The sequence below is a fragment of the Felis catus genome, chromosome A2 (assembly GCF_018350175.1).
Source record: "Felis catus isolate Fca126 chromosome A2, F.catus_Fca126_mat1.0, whole genome shotgun sequence".
NCBI lineage: Eukaryota > Metazoa > Chordata > Mammalia > Carnivora > Felidae > Felis > Felis catus.
The window spans coordinates 89,235,138-89,256,595 of NC_058369.1; the positions used below are offsets into that span (position 1 = coordinate 89,235,138).

The following is a 21,458-nucleotide window of genomic DNA, read 5'->3' on the forward strand; positions in this document are numbered from 1 at the left end:
TTCTCTCTCTCTCTCAATGTAAGAAATATTTATTCAGTGCTTATCGCATCTAAGTTACGGTGAAAGGTAAGATATATACATTGTTAAATAATGTTAACAAAGGGAAGAGAAACCACTGAAGCCATCTACATGGGGGGAATTTTAGCTCACTCACCAACATATTTTATTTACAGAAACTTTACTAATAGGCTGGAAACTGAAGTTTTGTTTAAAATCATTTTGGTTTAATTTAAGAGTAACCAAAATTTAAAAGACTATAAACCAAAAATTGACATTTAGTAAAGATGCCTTAAATACAGGATCTTCTATTGCAGTTTACAAGGTGACATGCTATTTATTACAGATAGACAATCAAAAGAACATTTTAGAAGGAGAAAAAAAATCTCATTTGGAAATTAATTTATACAATATAGATGCTTTTAAACTTCTGACACTGTGGTTGAAGAATTTTAATATGGATAGTAATGATCCTATTTGCCCAAAATAGTCTGAAATATTTAATTCGGTTTTTAAAGGACTCTAGGATCTTTGAAAAAATATAAAATATACATTTTCCAAAGGTCATAATTGAAAATCGATCCATCTATCTTAGTTACCTTATAATTTTCTCAGTCAAAGTTAGGTAGTACCACCTAGTGGCCGAATGGCATTTATGACAGCGAAGTGTTGACCTAGGAACGCTTTGGGCGGACAGCGCAAATTCAGTAGCAAACTCCTTAGAATTAGTGACAGACTAGTTAAAGTTAAACCTTGGTTTGTGAGCATAAGTCATTCCAGAAACAGGCTTGTAATCCAAAGCACTCATATATCTAAGCAAATTTTAAGAACCATTGGCTAAGTTGTGATCACGCGGCATTTGGTATTAGGTACTAACTCGTATTGCGAGAAATCAGTTGTTTATCCAGTTAAAGTTTATTAGAAATGTTTGCTCATCTTGCAGAACACTCGCAGAACAAGTGACTCTCAATCCAAGGTTTTACTGTACTTACTTGGTCCGCTTCCCTAGTAATCTCTATAGTCTTGAGAACATCGCTTACTTTCCTATGTCTTGTTATTGCCATCTGCAGCAAAATCAGGCTTAACAACAGGTATTCTGAAAACCCTCTAAGTCTGTCACATGCACGTTCCCTAATAAACTCTACTTTTTTTTCAATGTATTTATTAAAAAATTTTTTAATGTTTATTTGTTTTTGAGAGACAGAGACAGAACGTGAGCAGGGGAGGGGCAGAAAGAGAAGGAGACACAGAATCTGAAGAAGTCTCCAGGCTCTGAGCCTTCTTCTTCTTCTTCTTCTTCTTCTTCTTCTTCTTCTTCTTCTTCTTCTTCTTCTTCTTCTTCTTCTTCTTTTTGCAAAAACAGTATGTTTTTTAAAAATAAAACTGTTCTGTAGTTCTGAAAACCTATTTCAATAAAAAAATGCCCATTTCTTGAAAACACATTAATTTCGATTTCTTTACTCAATGCCTGATTCATTAAATCACATAACATTATCTAGGATGAAGTGCTTTTATCTCCATGATGCATGTTACCTTTACTGCCATTAGAATGCATGTATCATTAGATGATATTTTCTATTTCCTTTTTCTTTCTTTTTTTGAGACATACTAAATAAGCAATATTTCTTTTTCTGGAAAATAGTTTTTAATCATTTTATAATGATTGAGTTGACAAAAAAAAATAAAATAGTCTCTAATAATGAAAGTGATACTTAATCCACAAAATTCAAAGATAGGAAAAATAATCTCCAGGAAGTTTCTACTTAAAGATCTTTACAAAGTATTGCTTAATTTTTTGAAAAGCCATTTTAAGTCAACTCAGTCAATGATTCTCAAAATTGAGTGAAGGGATCTTTTGCGGGGCTGGGGGCGGGGGGCAGGGAATCAAATATCTCCCTAGAGAGAAAAAAATGTGAAGTCTGAAAATAAACATTGCTTAGCTGTACTTGTTTAATTTTAGTCCATAGTCATTCAACAAATATGTATTGAGCACCTCATCTAAGCAGGCATGTTATAGTCATAACATACAAATATATTTTGAAATCTCAAATACCACTAAAGGAGGCTGGGAGATATTTATAACTGTCAATTAAAAGCATGTGTTATGCAATGTTAAGAAATAGTGACTAGATATCAGCTAATAATTACTCATTTTGATTTCAACCAATAATCTTTTTGAAGTCTTTGCTTCCTTTGTCTAATAGTGAAAAATTCCTTTGAAAGAAAGCATCATCTGGGTCTAGCATACCTGTTCCAAGGAACATTACATCGTATTGTCCATCTTCTGCAACAACGTGATCCACCACGATCTGGGTCAATCTGTAATCCACATTGATTCGCTTGAATGTTGGTCCTCCCGCAACTGGGTACACCGATTTAAACATCACAGGGTGCCGCTTTATGAAACTGATGACATCATCCGGAAAATCTCGGGTGGATTTAATCAGTGGATCATAGGTTTTGCTTGGACACTGAAAAGAAATGAGAAGAGAAGTAAAGACATTGTTCATACAGCTGAGGAACTTATATTTACTTACAATAAAGTTTTTAAGGCTTATTATTGACAATATGAAAGGAATGGTGAACAGGATCAATATGGAATCACATATGCTTGTCAATAAACATAGTTTACCTTGAATATATTTAAATCCAGTTTTCTCTCTCAAAGTTATTTTAATGATTACAGGGGAATATTATTCATCCAAAAAAAAAAAAAAAGAATGGAATTTTGTCATTTGAGACAACAGGGATGCATCATGAGCACATTATGCTAAAATAAGTCAGACAGAGAAAGGCAAATACCGTATGACCTCACTTATATGTGGAATCTTAAAAACAAAAACACCAAACTCACAGATACAAAGAACGGATCAGTGGTTGGTTGCCAGAGACAAGGAGTGGGAGGGTTGTCACAATGGGTGAAGGGGGTCAAAGGGTACAGATTTCCAGTTATATAAAAAAAATAAGTCATGGGAAATAGTGGGTAGCATGATGAGTATTGTTAATAACACTGTACTGTGTATTTGAAAGTTGCTAAGAGAACACATCTTTAAAGTTCTCATTACAAGGAAAATGATTTTGCAACTATGTATGGTGATGTATGTTAACTAGACTTACTGTATATTTTTCAAGATATTCAAACATCAAATCATCACTTTGCATACCTGAAACTAATATGTCAACTATACCTCAAAAATTTGTCTACATTTTAAGTCCTTTATCTCTGCCCAGTTGGGCTTCTGCTTTTGAAATACTCTTTTCAGCTGCACTGGCACAAGTGAAAATTTGTAATTTCAATCCCAAGACAATTGTCCTTTCTTCCAAAAATTATGGCCTCAGAAAGCTGAATATAAAACCCCTATGCTAGATATTTCTATTGCCTTTTGAACTGTTATCCTCCTGAATTAACTTCAGATCTCAAAAAGCAACTGTCTTTACTTGTTGGCAGGAGAAATGGCTAATGGTCACCAAAGGGAACCTAGCGAAACAGATTATCCTTGCCTATTCAACCTTCTCAAAGTTTCTCAAAAAAAAAATGTAAATTATATCTAATTTTCTGTGTTTTCAAAAGCTTCCACAGTGAATTTGTTTCCTATGAAGCTACATGAAATTTGAGTTGAAATAATTACGAAGAAAGCGATTTATAAACATGGGAATATATGAGAAACCATTATTTTCAATTTCTTTTAATTCATTTAAGATTGCAGTTTTAAATTAAACCCATGATTATTAAAAATTAAATGGAACAAATCACCACGTCATAAAAATTACTTGTAAAAGAGCTTTAATAGTTTTACATCATAATTAGTTTTTTTTTATATATAACTGGTGTGAAAATTACACTGTGAACAATTCAACAGCTCTTTCCCTAAAGGATCTGTGAAGAAACCATTCAGGGAATTTTTCACTTCTGTCTAAAATTGTCTCTCCTTTGCCTTTTAGTGTTCACTAATTCAATAGTTAGCATACCCTGCCCCCTGGTGGTAAGACACAAATGTTCACACTAGTACAAATTGAATGAACGTGACGTGCCTTTATCCAAAGAATATAAAGAATTGCTTTATAATTAGATTTTTTTCAGGCAAATATTTAACTTTCCACATATCAAATTTATTTTATGATTTCTGTATACTGTAATTCAAAAAGCTAACTCAGAACAATGCTGCTATTACATTTGAATTCTTCATGGGCTAACATTCCTTTGGAATGGCAAACTTTGGCTCTATGTTGCAGACAGACAGAAGAAAGTCTTAAAGAAAGTGCTACTTTTCCCTGTTTTAATTTTTACACAAGGTGGAAACACAATCTCTACAAAACTGAGCCATTTACACCAGGCGCTAATTAGAATCTTGTCAAGGCTTCCAACTGTGCTTCTCAAATCCTGAACCTCCAGAGGATCGTTCTCAGGGAATTAAAGATACCGAAGTTAGCCACAACATATGACCCTTACCTCCAATTTTATAGGAATAAAATCATAATGGGTCATTAAATTAGAAGAAATATCAAAGAAGTTGTACTAAAAGATTTTGTTAATGATTTTCCATTAGTAATGGAAGAATATTTCTATCTTTTACAGAATTCTTGCATGTCTGATCTTTAACGTCTTATTTATTTTTGAGACAGGGAGAGACAGAGCATGAACAGGGGAGGGTCAGAGAGAGGGAGACACAGAATCGGAAACAGGCTCCAGGCTCTGAGCAGTCAGCACAGAGCCCCACGTGGGGCTCGAACTCACGGACTGAGAGATCATGACCTGAGCCGAAGTCGGTCACTCAACCGACTGAGCCACCCAGGCGCCCCTTGCATGTCTGATCTTAAAAAAATTAATCTTTCCCTTAAATCTCTTTATTTTTCCCAGGTCTGCACCAAAGAGGTGCAGAATATTAGCTATTTGGCAATTACTTAGCTTATTGTTAACTGGATGTTGGTCTAAAGAGCTGAATGTCTTCAGTCATTGTTTCTAGCACTTAGCCTTCAGACAAGTGGAATCTCTCAAGTCGATAATGGAAGGAACCCTATATTAAATAGATTAAGCTGCAAGTCAAAATGGATGTGGAGCTCAAACGATACAAAGCTCTTGCCCAATTACAGGCTGCATGTTGGAGGCCCCGCCAAAGGAGACTATAGTGGGCTTATAGCTTATACTGCCTGCGGTAAAATCTGGTTGGCCTATCATTAAAATCAGAGCAAAAGCATGATTTTGCTTGCATCACATTTTTGAAACAGCCCTCCAGCTTAAGATCTTCTTTTCCTTTGCCTTTGCAACTATAGTTATGCAAGCAGCCAAATTTTCAAAAGAAATATCATGACATTCAAGCCAGTTTCTGATATCAAATTTTCAAACAATTAGAAATTTTAATATGAGAAAAGTATGGATGGATGAAATGGGAACAATTTAGCCAAGAAGCAAACGTGAGGCTTTTCCTCTTTGCTCACCTCTGACGGAAAGGTTTAAGTGTAATAAAATCAAAGAAAAAAGATGAGAAGGAAAACCTGGTTTCTGTTGACTATTATAAAATGACCTTTGGAAATGTATTTCCCCCCCTATGGCAGCTTTTCCTTCTGGCATGCTGCCAGTGTTTGGATAAGATCTTTATCCGTTACGTTGCTGTGTGTGATCTCCGAGGTCTGCGTCTCCACATTGCTTTCACAAATGAAAGTGATTTGGTAGAGTTACTCCCTGAGGTTGAAGAGAGTACCATTTGAACCAAATATTGTTATTTTAGCACATTAAAAACAGTGAGATTTCCCCTTTGATATCATAGAGCTGTGAGGCACACAGATCTAAAAACAACTAGAGATGCCAAGCGACCGGAGCAGGTAGGAGAGTAAACTAGGAACGAAAAATCCTATAAAGGAAAAAGAGAAAGTGTGGGGAAATGGTGCATCTGAAGTAAATGATCATATCAAGCCGTTTCCTCCCCAAACCCTAGAGAATGTTCCTCTTGAAGCTAGGTATCTAGCTACATCTCAAGTATTAAAAATCTAGCGAATTTTTCTCCGTATGTATGTCCTTTTAATTTCTACATATTAACACAGCCCCTCTGACTATACGGTAGAGGACCATTTATTTCTGCCTCCAGCTTTCTAACATTTCCCTGATTTCCACTACCCCAGGGCCTATAGGAAATAAGTTAGGGAACTTATCTGTTTCTCTACCTGTCATGTTGAAAAAGTCTTAAGATAGTTTAAAATTTTGGAAAGAAAAAAAGAGAGAGAGAGAGAGAGAGAGAGCTGTTACCAATATTTTAAAATGTGAGTATCTTGCTGGAAACAATACCAGCACAAGGGTATTTCAGAAGAGACCTGCCCAGGCGTGCCGTGAAAGGAAAGGGTGACCCAACAGCAGCAATCTCAGGGCCGCCTGCACAGCTGGCTAGGTGTGACCGTGTTGTGCTTGGCACATCTACGTGTTTGTATAGGGCCTTTAGTAGTGTAGTGGGAAGCGACGGACGAGAGGAGAAAAATGGTTTTTATCCAACGCGAGAGCTTTGCCCCTTGGCAAGGCACCAGACAGCTGTTCAAAGTTTTCTCCCCCTGCTGCTTCAGGCTGTTTTCTACAGGTTGCACTTTCCTTTTAAACAAATCATAGGACTGACTAATGTGAGGGAAGACAGCGCACAAGGAAAGACTGAACCAGGCTTCCATTTTCAGCAAACTGGGAAAAATAACCTAAATACAAAAAGGAAGTTTTTTTTATTTATAAAGTAAAAAAAAATACATGCAATTTCTTTTAGTAACTATTCGTTTTTAATTTATTTGTTTATTTTGAGAGCGGGAGTGGGCAGGGGAGGGACAGACAGAGAGGGAAAGAGAATCCCAAGTAGGCTCTGCACCATCTGAGCAGAGCCTGATGCAGGGCTCGAACTCATGATCAGTGAGATCATAACATGAGCCAAAACGAACAGTAAGAGGCTTAACTGACTGAGCCACCCAGGGGCCCCGAAAAATAATTGTAATTTCACAAGTGCCATTCTATCCCCCTGCTTATTCAGCTGTGAGTCAGTTTCTAAATGTGGATGAGGACTCTGTCTTCAGTATCAGAACTAGAAAGGCCAGGGGTACAAATATGGGGGTACATTTGTCTCTTCTTTTTTTTTTTGAAACTAAAACCCAGCTTTATTGTTGTTATAGTTGAATCTTGAATATTCTGCTATGCTTAAAAGGTAAAGCAACAACAACTCAAGTTTCCTCTTTATTGTTCAGTGTCTAATACAGCGATATGTCTTCTAGCATTTGAAGAAATGCATGTACCAGTTGCAAATATCCATTCAAAATTTTATTTACAATTGGCAAATGAACTTTAACCTCTGAACTTAAAAAATGTCATAGTATGCTCCCCTGCTTGTACAAAGGTTGGATTCTGTCTACTATAACTGGGTAGTACTTTAAAGACAACAATTAAACCAACAATTTTTGATCATTTACTTTCAAAATTAAATAGTTTAAGCTAAACTTAATTGTGCTGGACATTTAACAAAACATATAGCTGTAGCTCTGTCTTTTTTAAGGTTTCCTTTTTTTTTAAATGTTTATTTATTTTTGAGAGACAGAGAGAGCATGAGCGGGGGACAGGCAGATGGCGGGGAGGGAGGGACACAGAATTTGAAGCAGGCTCCAGGCTCTGAGACGTCAGCACAGAGCCCGACGCAGGGCTCAAACCCATGAACCACTAGATCATGACCTGAGCAGAAGTCAGATGCTCAACCAACTGAGCCACCCAGGCGCCCCAAGGTTTCCTTTCCTTTAGAGGAATTCTATATGAGAAAAAGGAAAAGCTCATTGAACATAATAAGTAGCTTGGCATAAAGAGAATATTGGCCCCATGGAAAAGAAAGCCCTTACCTTTGATTTACTCTAGAGAAAAAGCTGTATGAGTTGTACACGGTGGGGCTTCTTGTTAGGCAAAGATTTGAAATGTTATAGAAAGAGAGATTTAATTATTTTACATTTGGTGGTGGTAGCTGAAAAATCACTTAACATTAAAACAATGTTAATGTTTTGTAGCAGGTCCGTTAAATTAAATGGCTGATTGATATATGGATAAAAAGAAAAAGATATTTTAAATTTTTCTGAAGATCTAAATTCCTAAAATAGAATTGGTAAGGAGAGATGTTTATTCAGGGATTCTTTGAGATTTAAGAATTTTAGTCAAGTTTTTACAGGATATGAGGGGCAATAAATGGGTACAAGGAGGTTAGTTTAGTAGATGTGATATTGCATGTGACTTCAGTGCACCTGTAGTAATGGAATTAGAAGAGGGCCTATAACTACTTTGTTTTGCTCCTCACCATAAAATGGAAACTTAGTTGGGAAATTCATGTGTAGGTTTCAACCTTTGAAAGTAAAGCTAAAACGTTTAACAGCAAAAGCAGTATTTCGGGGAAAATGGAATCTAAAAATGAATTTTTTTCAGCATTAGAGGTTTAGAAATAGTCAAAAACTGCACCAAAATGATTTGAGAAGAGTGAAACAGACATTTCTTAAATACTTGAACTTCAAAAACAAGTCCTTTCCACATTTTGGCTATGGTGATAGGGCCATGGGACCTAGGGGCCATGAACATGGGAGTGCTAATCTCTTTTCAAGATCCTGATTTCAATTCTTTTGGATAAATACCCAGAAGTGAGATCATATGCTAGTTCTATTATTTATATTGTAGGTGGAAACAGTCTAGATGTCCATCACCTGATGAATGGGTAAAAAAAAAAAAAAGAAAAAGAAAAAAGTGATATATACCCACAAAGAAATACTATTCAGTCTTAAAAAAAAAAAAAAAAGGAAATCCTTCAACAGGTGCCCATGTAGATGAACAAAGAAGACATTACGCTAAGTGAAGTAAGTTAGTCACAGAAGGTCAAAACTACATGGGGACCCTGAGTGGTTCAGTCAGTTAGGCATCCATCTTCAGCTCAGATCATGATCTCTCAGCCTGTGAGTTCGAGCCCCGCACTGGGCTCTGTGCTGACAGCTCAGAGCCTGGAGCCTCTTCAGATTCTGTGTCTCCCTCTCTCTCTGTCCCTGCCCCACTTGTGCTCTGTCTCTGTCTCTCAAAAATGAATAAACTTTGAAAAAATTTTTAAAACAACTACATACTTCCATTTATATACATATTCAAACTCAAGAAAGCCAAAGATAAAACTGTGGTTACCAGGGGCTAAGGGGAGTGGAATGTAAGAAGTCACTAATTAATGGTATACAATTTCAGTCATTCAACGTGAAGAAGTTCTAGAGATCTTTTGCACAACATTATCTACAGGCAATACTGTATTCATAAACTTATAAATATGTTAAAAGCATAGATCTCACCTTAAGTGTTCTTACCACAAGAAGCAATTTTTAAAGCACCTTCTCACCTTTTTGATAAGAGAATGGTTTAAAAACTGAAACTCCCTGTCAAGTAAACATTTATCAACATTTGACACTTAGGCATACATCACAAATTTCCTTATCAACACAGAATAAAACTACCAAGTAAATCTTTTAATAATAAGTCAAATATCAAAAATGAAATCTGCCTTTAAAAATCTTCCTCCGATTCTGAGGTTTTGAGCAGCCTGCTACCGTTGGCCTGACCTCAGTTTGGTTTCCATTTTTGACCCCTACTACCTGCTATATTGTGGATTCTGCCATATTTTATTTCATTTGCAACTTCTTATTCTCAAGGCCTAAAGTTCAATAACGGTTGAAAAAGTCCACCTGAACAAAATACAGTTTGTTCAGAGATTCAGTTTGGACACCAGAGGGCAGGAGAATCCCTTGAAGTGAAGGGATTCTGTGACTGTGTCCTTGTCATTCACGAGTTTCCAGGCTTATTGACATTGTAGAGAGTAATGATATCGTAGTAAGGCCAGGAGTTTAGGTTTGACTTTGTGTCACAGGAAGCACAGGATTCTGTCAAAAACTAGAAAATTAAAGTCGCTGTGGCACCCTGAGAGTCTTCGTGTTTATTTCTCTCAGTGACAATGTCAGCAGAAGGCCCTGCTGGGAGCACAACTTTAGAAGCAATCTGGATAACAACATGAGGAAACGTAAACGCAAAGGAGGTTTTTCAAATAATCTATTTCAAAAGGTTTAAGCGTAAAGTGGCTTTTAGGAAAGGTTCTGACGTTTCGTAGCCAGCAAATTATTCAGCAGTGCTTTTATTAAAGTCAAAGATGTGTCCCCAGAATTACAAGAAAAGAAATGACAAGCGCAGTAAGGTTGCAAAACGGCATTATTATTTGTGCAGGGAGCAGATCAGTCCCAGGGGAAACAGTGTGGGGTTCAGTTTGGTTATTCGCTTTGATCTCATTGAAGGTAGAGTGCTGTGGAGGTTAACAGCATTTGATTTGGAGTCAAGTAGAGCTAAGTTTGATCCCAGTCTTACCCACTTCAGACCAAGGAGAAAGAAACCCACTTGTAACTAAAAGTGTAATGCAAAATAAACAGCTTCTCCCAATAATTATGAGAGTCGCTTTTTTTGTTTAATGTTTATTTATTTTTTAGAGAGAGACAGAGCACAAGTGGGGGAAGGGGAGAGAGAGAGGGAGACACAGAATCTGCAGCAGGCTCCAGGCTCTGAGCTGTCAGCACAGAGCCCCATGTGGGCTCGAACTCACTGCCCGTGAGATCATGACCTGAACTGAAGTTGGAAGCTTAACCAACTAAGCCACCCAGGCACCCCAACGATAGTCGTTTTTGCATCTCTAAATTCTATAACAAGGAGATAAACTTCCTGATCAATGAGAATGTTGTTCTGCTGGAGTCTTTCTGGAGCCTCTTTCCATCTCCTTTACCAATACTGGCCCAATTTCGGGCCGTGAGTGAGTTTATAGATCTTCCTTGACTTACAATGGGATTATGCCCCCATAAACCCATTGTAAGTTGAAACTATCATAAGGCAAAAGTGCATTTATTATACCTAACCTACTCAACATCATAGCTTAGCCTAGCTGAACTTCAATGTGCTAAGAACACTTGAATTCGTCTACGGTTGGGCAAACTCCTCTAACATAACACAAAGCCTATTTTATAAAGAAGCATTGAGTATCTCATGTACTTTATTCAAAACTGTACTAAAGTGAAAAACAGAATGATTTCAAGTGTATTTTTGTCTACCCTTGTGATGATGTGGCCTACCAGAAGCTGCGACTTTTTGCCAGGCTCAGCTTCACGAGCCCCTCGTACTGCATCTGGCAAGCCCAGGAAAAGATCAAAATTCAAAATTCTAAGTATAGTTTCTACTGAATGCGGATCCTTTTCTCACCATCATAAAGTCAAAAAAATCAGAAGTCAAAACTACTTAAGTTGGGGACTGTCTGTAGTTATAAGATGTAATTCTCAAAGCTTTGCTACAGATGTGAATATGTTCACATATTTTAAAAAGCATAGGAATTTCCTGAGGAACACTGACGTTGAGTAAGCATAAAGGAATAACTCAGTTAAATGGCGCTTTCTTATGCCTGCTACTATTTTTCCTTTTCTATTGTTAAAAAGAGGGACACCCGCGTGGCTCAGCTGGTTAAGAGTCCAACTCTTGATCTCAGTTCAGGTAATGACCTCACGTTTTATGAGACTGAGCTCCACATCAGGCTCTGAGTTGGCCATGGAACCTGCTTAAGATTCTCTCTCTCCTTCTCCCTCTGCCCCTCCCTCGAGTGCATGTCTGCTCTCTCTCTCTCTCTAAATAAACAAACAAACAAACTCAGGTAGAAACAGCTGAGAACGTGATAGTCCATGGTACTTAACCCCATCATCCTAGGATGGTGGAATTTCCCCAGCTAGAAATCCCCTCTGAATTTTAACTGTCCTCCTCACAAAAGGCCCCAAATATATATAACAGCAGTTGAAATTCTACATAGATTCATCACATATATATCCACTACATATATACTTAATAAATGTAGTCTATCATAAACATATTATTATATGTTCAGTATATACATATATACTATATATATGCAGTAGAAGATATTCTACAGAAGAAGAAAATAAATATAATTTGAGACAAAAAAAATTTTTAATATAGTATCATAGTACAAATTCTAAGAGCCTGGACTCTGCTGCCAGAGTGTCTGAATTCAAAACGCAGGTGCACTACTCAGTCGCTTTTGTGGCCTTGGGCAAGTTACTGCACCTCTCTGTGCCTGATGCTGAGTAGCATAAAATGAGTGGCTGTAAAATGGCATTAATAACAACAGCACTTGCTTCTTAGAATCCTTATGAAGTTAAGATTTGTAAAACCTTCAGAATATTATCCGCACACTGCAACTTACACCTTACGTTACTGTGAAATTAATAAGACAAGTATAATTTTGATGTTCAAAGACAATTGAAAATCTGAATCCTGGAAATCACATTATTTGCAAAATAATTTTTCCATCGAAGTGTGATAACCTTATAATCAGTCCAGAAAACATATTTGAAACATATTTCTATTGGGGAATTACGAAAGGGAAAATAGTCACAGTTCTAAAGTGTGTTTCCTAAATTTAATTAGGTTATGTAACAGGAAGATGAAAAGAGAAAGCCTGAAAAAGCCTGGTTACCAACTGTTTCCTGTTTAAGGACAAACATATGAAAAGACAAAATTCAGTAGAATTGGTTGGATTAAGTCAATACTTTTTCTCAGAGATTTTGAGGAATACTTTAGAGCTCCTGGTAGAAATATTCATATTGAATCTTAAGTGGAAAAAAGAGCATGTATTTCTTTATATTTTATCAATTAACCAACCTTAAAATATTTAAATAACTTAAACTGTTTTAATCACATCAACAAAACAAAACAAAACAAAAACCTGCCATTTATAATGCAAATACAGATTTCACACTGCAAAGTCTTTTTTTTTTTTTAACAGATGCAACATAATAAAGAAATACATGAACTATTGGAATTGATGTTGTCTTTTAAAGTAGAAACAAGGACCCAAAGACTCTACCTATATACAGAGCTGTAAGTGGGAAATAAATATTTATTCGGCATTTTCATTTAACTTGGAATATTTGTCATTCTACATATTGAATCATTTTGATGATTCTGTAGACTTACTGAGGATAGGCACTATATTTTCAGCATAGCCTGATCCTTATGATATAATCATTGTTTCCTGTAGTATCTAAAGCTCTTACTCAAAAGGGAAAAAAAAAAAGTTAAGTTCCAATGAAGGATGGAAATGCTAATGTATGACTGTAAATAAATAATAGGTATTTTCAAAAGCACAGCACATGTTGCTGTGGTGAATGAGCATAGTTTATTATAATAGAATTTGGAAAGAGGATATGGGCTTATAAAAATAATTTGATTTTTAAGTTGGATACATACAGTGCCAGGTCGGGGATAAGGAATTCTTCCATCGTACTGCACCCAACGATGGTCTGCGCTTTCCTTATGAGCATATGGACCATTAAAAACTGCTCTGATGTCAGCCATGCTGTACACACAAACAGCGGAGCCTTTGAAGATGGAGCTGAAAAAAAGCAGAATGGTCCAATCATTCATTGTACATCACTCAATGCACATTTATTGAGCACATATTATAACCAGGTGTGTGGACAAAGTAATGCGGCACATTCCATTTGATAGGTGCTGCAGACAAAATGTGTGTATATGCCCTTAAGGAGCTTATAAGCAAGCAAGCCTGAAAGAAGTGTGACAGCAGTTACCTTACAGATGATTGTACTAAGCTAAGCAAGCATGCAATGGAACTCCAACACAAGGCTGTCTGGTGAGTTTTCAGAGTAGATGGCGCCTACACTGACACTTGACAGATACAGAGGAGTTCCCTAGGAAAACTGGAGGATAGAAGGAAATATGCAGAAAAGAGTATCATATTTATAGACATGCTTTTGAATTTCATTTGAAGTTTTTACGGCCTAATGCCTCCCAAAGAACTTCCAAAATAAAAAGTTACATCACCTACTTTTTTAAAGAGGAGCATTTTAGATACATGAATAATAAATATCTCATTTGTGTTTTCTTTTTTTTTTCAATGCTTATTTTATTTTGAGAGAGAGACAGAGCGTGAGCAGGGAGGGGCAGAGAGAGAGGGAGACACAGAATCCGAACCCCAACACAGCTCTTGAACCCATGAACATCTGAGATCATGACAAAGTGATACGCCCAACCAACTGAGTCACCCATATGCCCTTCTATTTAAGTGTTCTTACAGTGAACAAATGGCCATAAATATTGACTATTAAGAATTTCCTCATACAATTTTTATTAATTTAAAAAATGTTGAAACTCTCTTTTGCTTCTTCCCTAATCTCTGTATTTTTTTCTTGAATTTATGTATGTACCTTATCTGACCCTTAAAATTTATCTTAATTACACGGGACTGGAGCACACATAATTAAGAAGCAGAAAAGCTCCATGAGGATTCCACAATTTTTTTGCAAATTAATGGTGAAAATTGTTAACACTGTCATCAGATGTTTCATTTTTGTTTTATTTCTGGAAAATAAAAGACATTTTCTCTGCATCTAAAACTTTCGGTGATTCCTATTCATAAAAACGAGATCACCCTTGAGGAGCTAAGAGACATATCATCTCAGCACTATACAAATGAGCCAAAGATTCTCTAGCTTGACCATTAATATTCTTGGAATGACATTAATGGGAAACATCCGGAGCTGATGGCAAACAGGCAGCTGGAAGAAAACTAGCTGCGAAGAAAGAAGGTGACGCCCCCATAAAATCACATCATCCGCCTAGGATACCCTAAAGGAATGATGGTGCATCATGCTTCGTGGTATTGCTATTGTTGCAGATTCACTGCATCTTCTGATTGGATAAAAGATGTGCCATGCATCCCAACGTTACCTCAGTCCTCAGGGCGCCATTCAAAATAGAATAATAAAGTATACCAAGAACAAAGAGTGGACTTGTAACTTCGCACTCTGGGTGGGCAGAAACTTGGTAGGAGAAAAAAGATAACTATCTCGGAGCTGTATTTCCCTGGCACGTATCGATGCCTTGTGTGTGGAAAACACAGTGACTTCAAAGACAGTTCTGTGAATGGAAAGACGCCAAGAGAACCAGGGCTGAGATACTTAACTTGAGTGACTCCAGACACTTACTTGCTCTTCCTGCATCTTTTTAGTTCAGATATAAATGAGCAGAAAAATGGGAGTCCGAATGGCAGCTTGCTAGGGTATCTTCTTTATTTTCATTTGAAATGTTCACATTCTATATCTTATAATTAGCCAAAGAGCATTTTGTGTTCTGACATATGATGAACACTATTGGTACAAGGCAAACTAAGTGAAGGTAATTTTCACAGAAAAGAAATGATAATGTGCCTACAAACTATTTTAATAATTTTTTCAAAAGGAGGCAGTAGGCCCATTTCTCTATTACCAACACCACCAATACTTCCAATACTAATATCTATATAAATATTCATAGCAGAGCTGTGGAAAAAGTAAAAAAGTAGTTCAAAGAAGGTATTGCAGTCAGCAACGTGTAACAGGAATATTGTGAAAGGCGTACCAGGGTCAAAGGTAAGTTACTGAATTAAACAAAATTAAATTCAAATGAAATTATGTAAGGTCCCTATATTTTTTGAGAAAGATTCATAGGTGCTAGGGCAACTTTTAAGGAAGGAAGTCACAGAGTCTCAGAGACAGGTGCAGGATAGTATTATACAGAACGAAGACAAAAACACACGGGTGGAAATTAAGAAAACACCTTCAGTTCTAGTGCCATCTTTACTATTAACTGGCTCGTCTTCTTTGGGCAAGTCATACAAACTTCCTTTGTTTAAGCTAGTAGAGCAATAATGATATGGTGATAACAGCCAAACTCCCAGCTTTGTAGGGTGATTGGGAAGCGCACGTAAGATAGTATGGGAGGACATTTCAGAAGTCCCGTCTCGTGATTTCAGCCAAACCAATGACTAAGACATGTATTTCTTTAATACTACTTCTACGTCACCTATTGACCTATTTACTTGGTTGACCTATTTACTATGGTTAGTATATGCACACACCTTTGCACCCAGTAACTTTCGTCTGGGAATTTAGCTCACAGATATACTTGCTCATACAGAGAACAACATGTATACAAGCTTAGTCAGTGAAGCATTATGCGTACCACCAAAGCACCAGAAATAATGGAAACATCTATGTATAGGAAACAGGCTAAATAAATTGTGGTGGTTGATATAGGAATATTCTGCTGGAAGAAAAAGAACCAAGAGACTTTTTATGTATTGATATTACGAGATTTCTAAGAAACACTAAGTGAAAAAATAAAATGAAAAATGGGGTATTTTTTCTCACACAAAAGGGACAAAAAAACCATACAACTGTGTTTTCTTACATATACATAACAATTCTATAGAATTACAAGCATTTTTTGAACTTACCTGGTTGTGGTGAAGACTCCATATACTACAGGATTTCTTTCATCTCTTGTGGGGAGTAAGTAAATATCCTCTATTAATGGGAAGAAATAATGATTCATTATATTTTTATATTTCAGTATTACACGTTTGCTTTTTCTTTCAGCATACAGTATTCCTGAGACTCTGCAGTATATAAAATACTGTAAAATAACAGTGAAAGTCATTACATTATGACAAGAAATTAAAGGTTAAAGACTGGTTTTCTCACTAGCTATGTGACACTGAACTGGATATCTAACCTCTTAGATGTTTACTTCAATCACCCATAGATGGGATGATTTGCTTGATAATCTCCATGACTATTTCCAATCAGAAGTATGTGATTTCATACAGAATAAAAATTAAAAACCTAGGTTATTTTTACCCTCCAATGTAAAAAAAAAATCTTGTCCTGTAACTGTGTCAGCTTACTAGTAATTTAATTATCTATTTGCTAATAATATAAAAATGGCTACACAAGTTAATTACTTGTGCAACATTACTTATGCAACAACTTGCTCAGCATTTTCTAATCACTTGCACAGTATTGATACCAAAATATGTGTAAATAATATCCTTCACAAGATTTTTTAGGATGTGAGCATACTTATATACACCATGAAAGATCATCCATGAATATTCAAACAACACCAACAAAATATATATATATATATATATATATATATGCTTTATATGTTGTATGATAAAATCATTCAATGATAAAATCATTTTTACACTGCATGGCAAAAACAAGTTTAAAAGATAAGATTTGATGATGCTAACTTTATATATAACTGAAAACATCCCTTCTAGAATTAGCTTTGAGGCGAGTAAAGAAGGGAAATGAAAGAGAATAATCCGTCTAACACTTTTCTCAGTATTCTTTTTCTTAACAAGTGAGAGGGAGCGAGTTCTCCCCGTCTCCTGTGCTCTCCAGCAGAGGGCACCCGCAGAATAAAGAACCCAAGCTCTTGCTACCTATAGACTGCTGCTCCTTCCAAAGTAAAACGCCATATGGAGAATGGATGGATTCTATAGAACCATTGCTAGCAGCTTTGTGTCTCTTGCTGCGGCTTTGTTTCCTTCATAACTTTGAGAACGCTTACGAAAAGAGGAATTGCGTCATTACAATATGCTCTGAGACCTAGAACACCTCCATGTTCTTTGTGTGTATGAATTTAGTAATAACACTCCTGCCAGCTGTCCTGGGCTGAAGTAAAATAAATGCTGAATTTATTAGGCAGTAAGATATTTTCAAGAAAAAAAGGAGGATGTGACTTACGTAGCTCATCAAAATGAGTATCGGCCCCATCATTTCCAGGAATTGAGCAAATCAATCTGGCTTTAAGAAAAGTTGTCCATTTGTTTATCAGGCTGCGCTGTCCGCCAACATCATTCTGGAAAAAAAAGAAAAGGAAAATAATAGAGATACAGATTTAGTTAATGTCTTTGTTCACAAAGACAAGGAGCCTACATATTTAGGGCCTTGAACTTTGAAACAAGGGAAAAGGCAGTTTTGTCTCTTAGTATTACATGTTCTTCTCATGGTTAAATGAATATAATTCAGCTCTCCTGGATGGGTAGAGGCTGGCAAGGCAATCTACTCAGACCTGGAATCAAATCTCACCTCTGTCAACGGTTGCCCCATGGCCTACAAAAGGCTATGTAATTCTCCAAGTCTCCACTGAACAAATATGATTAATGCCTTGAAATTGGTTATTCTGATGATCAAATGGAAAAATTTGTGTACAATGCTTAGTAAAGGGCCAGACAACTTGTGTTCAATAAATACTAGAACTGACTTGTATATTACACATATGAGTAAGATCATTATGATCTTTAGAAATATGCCTTGGTGTAGACTTTCAAAAGTCTTTTGGTGCCCTACTAATTAAACAATAAGGCAACACAAACATACATATAAAACCAATCTTGTTTTAAATGCTAACTGATGTATTTCCATACTTTTTTTTACTCTGAAGTATTTCATTAAAAATGTTCTTTAGACACTTACTAAACATAAGCATTTAAATCAATTCAATAAAATAAATAGGGCAATGCAATTCAATAATTCACCATTAAAACATCCATTTCTTATTTTTAATTTAATATGTCCCTAAATATGAATACAAAATTAATGCAATTGTTATTTGACTAGATCTGCTAAGTTTACAATAAGTAAGATGAGAGTGTTTCATGAAATAAATATATTAAGTACTTAAACTCAACTTTCAAAAATTACTTTCACAGCCATGATTTCCATTAATGCACTTACATTTAAATGTAAATTATATAAACATTCTTATCCTACATGCAATCTATGTCTTACAAATTTAATACAAAGTTCACTGTCAAATACTAACTCTGAATATTTAGGAACTGTATTCCCTCTGCTTCGTTATCTCTGAAAATTAAATGCAATTTATAAAAAAAAAAGTATCTTAATGACTACTCCAAACAGGAGAATTCAAAGTCACAGAAATAGTTGCTATTCTTGAAGAAAGGGGGAAGAAGAAAGGAAAGGGGAAGGAAGACAGAGATCCCTTTGAGTGCTAACTTGGGTGAGGGGGAAATCCAAATTCCATGTGATATAATCTTAGTAACAGAGCAAATCTCAGAAGTCTACAGAACTGTGGGAGAGCTGAGAAGGCAATGAGGTCCCTGGGACCACAGACCGTAACTATCCTTATAGCCTCAGCACCTAACACCAGAGGCACACCAGGACACCCAGAGTGAATGAATCCCACTTTATAACGTTCTCTGCTACACAACTGAATACTTTTCAGAAATAGCTCTGTATAAATGAGTAATACTTTTTACTTCCTTGATTTGTTCTTTAGGCTTACAACAATGTAAAAAAAATTGAAATTTAAAGACACTGAAATTCAAGAAAATATTTCATATACGAACTAAAATTTGCACTTGAACAAAAATTGCACCTCGCAGTTTGCACTATGTCTCGCTGTTTTAAATTTTAAATGATCCAAATCAATGTGCACTTAGTCTTGGAACGCATGTGTAACTGAGTTCACGTGTGTGCTGACAGATACATTATATAAACTCAGTGATAACTACGGTGATTGTTTGGAAACTGGACCAACAAAAGACCTTCCTGGCAGTTGTATTTTGACACTGATACTGTTTAGAATTGCTGACACATGGTGATAATACAAAGCAAAAGAACATTAAGTTGATTTTCTCATAATTTTTCATTCTTTCCAGAAAACGCACTCCCTCTTGCTTTCATCCTACATCACTGCACATATGTCACTAATATCCTGCTTACCAGGTGTTTAATAAGAGCATGTTCAATTATTAGTGAGAAACAAAAAATACTAGATAAAATTGAGAAGTGCCCTTAGAAAGTATAGATAAATGCCATAGAATTTAAGTCTCCTCTGAAAGGTCTCTGTAGTAAAAAAAAAAAAAAAAAAAGAAAAAAAAATTAGTACAGGCCTCACTGAAGAGTTAGATTCAATATTGTTCTTAAAACGATAAGTGGGATCAGAGATTGGTTCAGGAAATATTCTTGGTGCTAGAAAAGAGGGGGAAAGGACAACAGGTGGGACACTTCAGAACATGCATGGATCAGAGCGACTGGGTGGCTCAGTCAGTTGAGCGTCCAACTTCGGCTCAGGTCATCAATTCATGGCTCCTGAGTTCAAGCCCCGCGTCGGGCTCTGTGCTGACAGCTCAGAGCCTGGTGCCTGCTTCGGATTCTGTGTCTCCCTCTCTCTCTGACCCTCCCCCCCTTTCCCCCCTCCCCCCCCCCCCGCTCACGCTCTGTCTCTTTCTGTCTCTGTCTCTCAAGAATAAGTAAACATTAAAAAAAAAAAAAGCACACATAGGGAGAACCAGGACAAGTTTGATTTAGGCAAATACTGGGATAAATTCAAATAGTGGAAGAGAATGTTATAAAAGGATACTGGAGTACATTCAAGGAAAGCTTTAATACCAGGCCAAAGTATTTATGTCATTTAGTAATATGTTATTTAGTATCGAGAGTTACTACAAGGAAGTGAAAGAAAATTAATACCTAATATATTTTATATAATAACCATCTAGATACAAACATGTCTATAATTGCTTTTGAATTTATGTTTTGTATATGGTGCTTCTATTGTTGAAGTATCATTGTGCAAGAACAAACATAACCAATATTTCAGCTGGCTATTGGATGATTAACGATGGCTACAGATGTGAAGGCAGATTTATCTAGACACGGCCTTTATTTTTACCGCTAACATCCTCAGATCATTTCATAAATATAAATCCAGATGTTAATATGAATAGGAAAAACCCCTGGTGCTTCCTTTTAGTAAGGATGAATTTTGTGTTAATGTTTCATAGGATCTCAGCAAGAAATGCTACCTGGAATTATTTGGGAAGAAAGAGATTTTATAAAAAATTAAAAAATAGGGGTGCCTGGGTGGCTCAGTTCGGCGAGCGTCCGACTTTGGCTCAGGTCATGATCTCACGGTTTCTGAGTTCCGGCCCCAGATCTCACAACAGGCTTTGCACCCACAGCGCGGAGCCTGCTTCCGACTCCCTATCTTCCTCTCTCTGTGCCCCTCCCCTATCAGTACAAACACACACACTCTCTCTCTCAAAAATAAATATTAGAATACATTTTTAAAAATTAAAAATAAAAAGTAAGATATCTCATCTTTCTCATCAACCTTGATTTATATATTTTTACATTCACATATGTTCTGTCTTCATATAGTCTTATTGTAGCAGACTCCTCCTTGTACTAAGCTCTAAGTGAAAATCTTTCCATTTGAATGTATTCTTTTTACATATTTATAATTTGTAAAATTTTTCATTGCCTATATTTGCAATTTTGAGTCAGCTATAAATACTAAAAACAGTGCTGATTCAAAATATTAGCTATCATGAATTTAATGCTAAGGACTCCGGTTTACTGCTTTCCCCTGGCATAGCATAGTTGCTCAAATTATTTTGTTAAATGAATAAACAGATATATCAAATATTTGCTCTACAACATTCCTTTAACAGGTGTATACATCACTACTTTATCATAAAAATCAGCAATCACATTCCCTTTTAAGCATTTTATTAGATAAAAATAAC

The 21,458-nt window shown here is 36.2% G+C and overlaps 1 protein-coding gene across 6 annotated transcripts in view; it reads right to left on the reverse strand.

Annotated features, from left to right (window-relative positions):
- SEMA3D (semaphorin 3D) overlaps positions 1 to 21,458 on the reverse strand; it is a 199,622-nt gene that overhangs the window by 26,967 nt on the left and 151,197 nt on the right. For all 6 annotated transcript variants that reach the window (XM_019825397.3, XM_011280356.3, XM_019825398.3 and 3 more), the window contains 4 exons: positions 17,647 to 17,761; positions 16,347 to 16,416; positions 13,301 to 13,445; positions 2,246 to 2,468 (listed from right to left, as the gene is read on the reverse strand). In XM_019825397.3, coding sequence (XP_019680956.1) covers positions 2,246 to 2,468; positions 13,301 to 13,445; positions 16,347 to 16,416; positions 17,647 to 17,761 — 553 coding nt within the window. The remainder of the gene's footprint in view (positions 1 to 2,245; positions 2,469 to 13,300; positions 13,446 to 16,346; positions 16,417 to 17,646; positions 17,762 to 21,458) is intronic.